The sequence below is a fragment of the Patiria miniata genome, unplaced genomic scaffold, assembly GCF_015706575.1.
Source record: "Patiria miniata isolate m_02_andy unplaced genomic scaffold, ASM1570657v1 HiC_scaffold_29, whole genome shotgun sequence".
In the NCBI taxonomy this organism is placed as follows: Eukaryota; Metazoa; Echinodermata; class Asteroidea; order Valvatida; family Asterinidae; genus Patiria; species Patiria miniata.
The window spans coordinates 21,607,016-21,612,832 of record NW_024037068.1 but is presented as its reverse complement, the minus strand read 5'-3'; the positions used below and the strand labels follow the sequence as shown (position 1 = coordinate 21,612,832).

The following is a 5,817-nucleotide window of genomic DNA, read 5'->3' as shown; positions in this document are numbered from 1 at the left end:
TACAGTTTCGCAGATTTTTTTTTGGTTTTACGAACCAACACTCAACCTTTTTTTAGCTGTTTCGGTTACACACCGAAACAGCTCTTGTTTTCGTTAAGATTTTTTTTTTTCTTTTTTCTTTTTTTTTTTTTTTTTTTTTTTTTTTCTTCTCCTTTTTCAGACTTTTTCTCCATAGGTTTAGCACACGTTTCTTCTACCAGTCCACTTTGGCACTTTTTGAAATCCGATTGATTTCAAACTTGGTACATACTTAGACCACCACCCACAGATGGTCCTAGAAGAAATTTGTGATCGTGACGTCATCAGGTGTCAGGTTACATTACATTAAAGATGCATTTTTCCCCATATGTTTTGTACACGTTTTAAAACACTCCAGTTTGGCATCTTCGTAAATCCGATCGACTTTAAACTTAATTCATACTTAGACCACCACCCACAGATGGTTCTAGACGAAATTCGTGATCGTGACGTCATCAAGTGTCAGGTTACGTCACATTAAAGATGCATTTTTCCCCATAGGGTTTGTACCGGTACATGTATTAAAACGCTCCATTTCGGCACTTTTGTAAATCCGATCGACGTTACACTTGGTACACACTTAGACCATCACCCACAGATGGTTCTTGAAGAAATTCGTGATCGTGACGTCATCAGGTGTCACGTTACTTCACATTAAAGATGCACATTTTCCCTATATGTTTCGTACACGTTTTAAAACACTCCACCTTGGCACCTTCATAAATGCGATCGACCTCAGACGTAATACATACTTAGACCACCACCCACAGATGGTCCATTGTGATCGTGGCGTCATCAGGTGTTGGGTTACGTCACATTAAAGATGCGTTTTTCCCCATATGTTTTGTACACATTTTAAAACACTCCACTTTGGCACCTTCGTAAATCCGATCGACCTCAGTCTTGATACATACTTAGACCACCACCCACAGATGGTCCTAGAAGAAATTTGGGATCGTGACGTCATCAGGTGTTTGGTTACATCACATTATAGGCCTATATTTACAGACCTACATGTTCGATTTGGTTATAACTTGACATGTACATATAATGTGCTGTTATAGATGACATTTTTAGTGACGTCACTGATTGTTTATGACGTGCACAGAGTATTTCGAATATCCGAAACAGCTTGTGTTTGTCCACAAACTCATCTCTAGTCTGTTATTTTTCTTGTTTTAATATTCAAACGGGTCAAAAACAGCAAATTTAATAACATCAATACATTAAGTGTCCACAACGAAAAACGCAACTAAAGATACTGTGCAGTTTTGACGCAAAGTGTTGTTTCAGAAGGCGTTTAACTTGAGATGCCGTTTTCTCCGATTGCTAGTTTTTACTGGTATGTACATGAGTGTTACTTCGTGGTGTCGGTGACGATTTTTTTAAGGAAAATGTAGGAAACCTTGAATGCCTACGATTGCTAATTTTACTTTGGGCAAAATACTGTGGCGGGGATCTCCTCGGGCCAAACCTAAGTTCGTTGGGACCAAGTCTGACACCTATTATAGTGTAGTTGATCTTCCCAAACCCAAGCTTTCCCAAGATGAGAGACCGCTCAGAGCGACCTCAGGGCTTAGGGAGCAGGTCCATTTGGAGGAAATATACCGCCGATTATGATGATTGTGATTACCCTCAGTTAATTGCATAATAAACGGACAACAGATGCACCTGGACAACAGGAATGTCGGCACAACAAATATGATCGTAATTTATTATACAATAATCAAGAAATATGCAGTGGTGATTGAGTTTTAATGAGGCTGTTAATTATCAGGGACACTTAATTACACTTGGGAGTTGACTGACAGCTCAACTAAGCAGCAACGCGCACAGATTGAACAATGCGCCCAATGTAAACAATGCACTGCTAAGACAACAATGTACACTAATGTAAACAATGCACGGCTAATAAGTCAACAATGTACACTAATGTAAACAATGTACACTAAGTCAACAACGTACACTAACGTAAACAATGCACACCAAGTCAACAACGTTACATATGTAAGTAATACACACCAATGTAAATAACACACGTCAATGCAAGTAACGTACGCCAATGTAAGTAGTGTACGCCAATGTAAATAACACACGCCAATGTAAGTAGTGTACGCCAATGTAAATAACACACGCCAATGTAAGTAATGCACGCCAATGTAAGTAATACACGCTAAATGTGTTAAGTTTTAACTTGAAAAGAATAAAATGAGTACCCAATTTCCCTGCAGCTCCATGATGTATTAATTGAGGAAAGGGTTGTAGAAGCATGCAACAGAAGGGTAATGTGTGGGATTCCTTTGACGTTGAAGTTTTTTTGTGTATAATTTATTCATTGTGATAATTAATTCAATAACATTGTAGCATTATCAAAGTCATTCCCATCGATCCTGTCATTTAATTGTCATCACCATTTCATCCCACAATCACCAACATCACTATACCCATCTCCTTGATGAAAATGACATGTTTGAATGATCATTCTCCTTCCATGTAAGATGTCATCAATTGTCCTAGGCAAACTGTTACTGTTGTTGTTAAATATCTTGTTGCACAAAATGAAATGCTTTAGCTCAAACTTTTTACAATAACAATGCTATGGAAAAAAATATTCAAGTTGAGATACATCGTTTTGCCACTAAATGCAATGAATTTCAATAATTAAATGCAAGATACATACGTTTTCCCACACAACTGTAGTGGCATTAAATCATGTAACTTATGGATAAAACGCTTTGCCATATATATATTGTGTAATGGAAATTACATGTTATTTGAAATACACTATTTTGCCATTAAAATATTAAATATCTAGCAACAGAATGTAAGTGCAAGAAATTCATCATATTAAAAAAACAACAAAAAACCAAGGATTTTTGCACAAAGTTTGCAAGAAATAAGACAAAAATGATCTGCTTGGTCATGCATTATTCCATCTCCATGAACATCACAGAGAACCAAACTGTGTAGTTTTCAACGCTTCAACCTCCATGGCCTATGTTTGTGCAAACGTGTTATCTCTTAAGGTATTTGACCAAAACAATGCCCGAGAATTCACCTGCTAAATCTGCCTCCGTTGCCATGACACCCCCTTCGTACACCCACTCCCATCCTGGGTACAGTGTGTTGCCTGGCCAACTGACAAATATCGGACCACCATTGACCGACGTGTTGGTGTGGAGCAGGTTTGCTCCCAGTGTGTGTAGCGGTTCCTTGAAGATGGACCAAGATCGCTTGATGAAGACTTCTTTGCAACGGGGATAGGTGCTTAAGAACAGTTCTTTGTATCCCTGCTCTCTCGCAAGATACTCTACTCTCAGAGTGCCCAATTCACCGATGCCATTCCTTCTCTTTTCAACATCAATGCAGAAGCCCTCGGCGTAAACCGCCCCCTGTCGGTTTGTGACTGGGAGAAATCGGACATGACCCACCAGAGTTTCTTCATCGCGTTTGTCGTCTGGGTGCTCGACCAGTCCGTACGAGCAAGGTGCAGGGTTCAGTTCATGCTTGGCAAGTTCCGGTAGAAGGTCTGCCTTGCAATTCGGATACTCGGCTCTTAAGATGGAAACACAACTGGGGATGAGGTAACGAATGGAGTGCAGAGGTTTCCATGTGTACAAAAGCGCCATTTGACGTCTCGCTCCAACCGGATTACAACTCTGCAAAACATTTTCAAAACAGATTTTTAAAACATTCACTGCAATATGTCAGATTTGTTTTGGACTTTTGGGGGGGGGGGGGGGGGGTGTGGGGAGGGAGGAGGGGGGGGACGAGGGGGGGGGAAAGAAGATATCCAACTCATTAAGTGGATGGAATGGTTTTGATGGCAGTACCTAAAATAAATGATGCTTCATGCATATTTTTTTTAATGACTTGGATAAAGTACCAAGTAATAGAGTACCAAAAATATGTATCACCATGCTAACCATGGTTATGTTGTGGTTACCATGGTATATCGATATTAAAGCCATGGTATTAAAAACACGTGGTTTTTACATATGAAATGATTGTGAAACGATGATACCACGGTTGCATTATGGTGTTGACAGTAAAATGATAGTTACCGTGGTTTTACCAAATGGTTTGACAATGGTTTGTACTTATGAAATCATGTAACTATTGCGAATTGGTGGTTATCATGCTTTCTAGATTGCCAAGTTTATGGCATTTTTGGCAAACATGAACAATTGAACATGCGGTTTAGGTTGTTGAATGACTGAATCAAAAAACCGCCAGACAACATCATGTCAATGATCCTAAAATATCAAGCAGCAGCGTATCCAGCTTTTGATGTCGGTGGGGTTGGGGGGGGGCAAACGCACATCCGCGCCGAAACCTAGACATGTTGTTTTTCTCCGGACTTATTCCTCCATGCTTGACCTCCGTAAAATAAAAAAAAGCCGGGGGGGGGGCTGGTATACCCATCTTCCAAATGGGGCTGCTCTTCAAAACTGATCATTATTATGCATACTACATATTTTAAGGGCATTTTTACGGCGCATTGCAATGGTTGTTGAGCGGGTTTATTTGGTGGGATTGATGTCAGAAGAACTCTATAAACATTTACTTAAATCATTGCTGACAAAAAAAGTTGGCTTTTTGAATTGGCTGGTCATTGGCCCGTTTAAGGCTTGCACAGCAGCGCAGAACTGGGCCAGTACATGATACCAAAATCAAACCTGTACTGGACAGATTCTGGGCCAATACATTATGCCAGAATCGGTCCAGTACTGAGACGGCATTGATCCAGAACTGGGCCAGCATTGTTCCAGAAATGGGCCAGTACCACATCATATATAGCCACAATTTGACAATTTTGTGTCCGTGAATACAATTAAATATGTACATGGACATGACGGGGTTAAAATAAAGTACGAGTGTGAAAGAATTTACTTCAACATGTTGCTTCAAAATGTGTAGTGAGTATGTTTTAGTTTCTTTGCACGAAATGACAGTTGGTTGCTTCAGATACACACATACCTAGCTCCTTTATTCGTCTGAAAAATTTGAAGTACTCCGGAAAGATCCACAATCTTCTGACTCTGTATGCGGCTCGCCTTTCCCCAACTAGTGTGTAAGAATTGCTGAATGGGAATTTATGCTAATCAGTCCATAACCACGATCAGCTGAAAGCACTCTTGATGACCTGGTGGATAAAATACACGTAGGCCTCTGCATAGAGCATGTGCTAGTGCTAGCTAGGATGGCTCCTGGCAGTATTCCAGAACACCAACAGCTGCACGTACATGTACATTGGTCATTGTTTACTTTGGCCAACTGTGTTATCACTATATGCATCGTGCAGTCGGTCCTCGATCTGTGCGTGTGAAGTACTGACCTTTAACAGTAGCCTACATTTGGTGTACCGGTGTCGACGTTGTCCCAGCAAAAGATCACTGAACGCTTCAGTAATTTAGAAGTGTCTCGTGTCCGTATAGTCCGTGTGTATTGTCCGGGCCGTCCTATACGTTTTTGCATGTAGATTGTAAATACTGTTGCGTTCCCTAATAGCAGTTCGTGAAACATTTATTAGAGTCAACAATAATTCAATAAGTTGGAGGGAAACAGAGCTTTGGGGTGACAGTCACACATGTCAATACACTGATTTATTCATCTCTTCACTTTACATAACTTTGTTAGATTTCATCAACCTATAGGGTTTCTCCTTTTGGTAGTCTTTGGTAGCGTTATAGAGATAACAGGTTGGCGTCTACAAAGTCTATACATGTACTATGTACAATGGCAAAACCATGTCAACCAATACGAACTGAGTGGGCACCGGCACGGTACGGGTTATCG

General features: G+C 40.3%; 1 protein-coding gene across 2 annotated transcripts; it reads right to left on the bottom strand.

Annotated features, from left to right (window-relative positions):
* Positions 1-1,703: 1,703 nt before the first annotated feature.
* On the bottom strand, positions 1,704-5,582 carry LOC119736169. Of its 2 annotated transcripts, none has more exons than XM_038210192.1 (2): positions 5,357-5,582; positions 1,704-3,677 (listed from the first exon to the last, which is right to left on the bottom strand). In XM_038210192.1, exon 2 carries the CDS (start codon positions 3,645-3,647, stop codon positions 3,033-3,035), a length of 615 nt encoding a protein of 204 aa, XP_038066120.1. In that variant the 5' UTR covers positions 3,648-3,677; positions 5,357-5,582; the 3' UTR covers positions 1,704-3,032. The 2 variants fall into 2 exon arrangements, with proteins under 2 accessions (XP_038066120.1, XP_038066119.1); XM_038210191.1 differs by lacking the exon at positions 5,357-5,582 and adding an exon at positions 4,999-5,350.
* Positions 5,583-5,817: the final 235 nt, after the last annotated feature.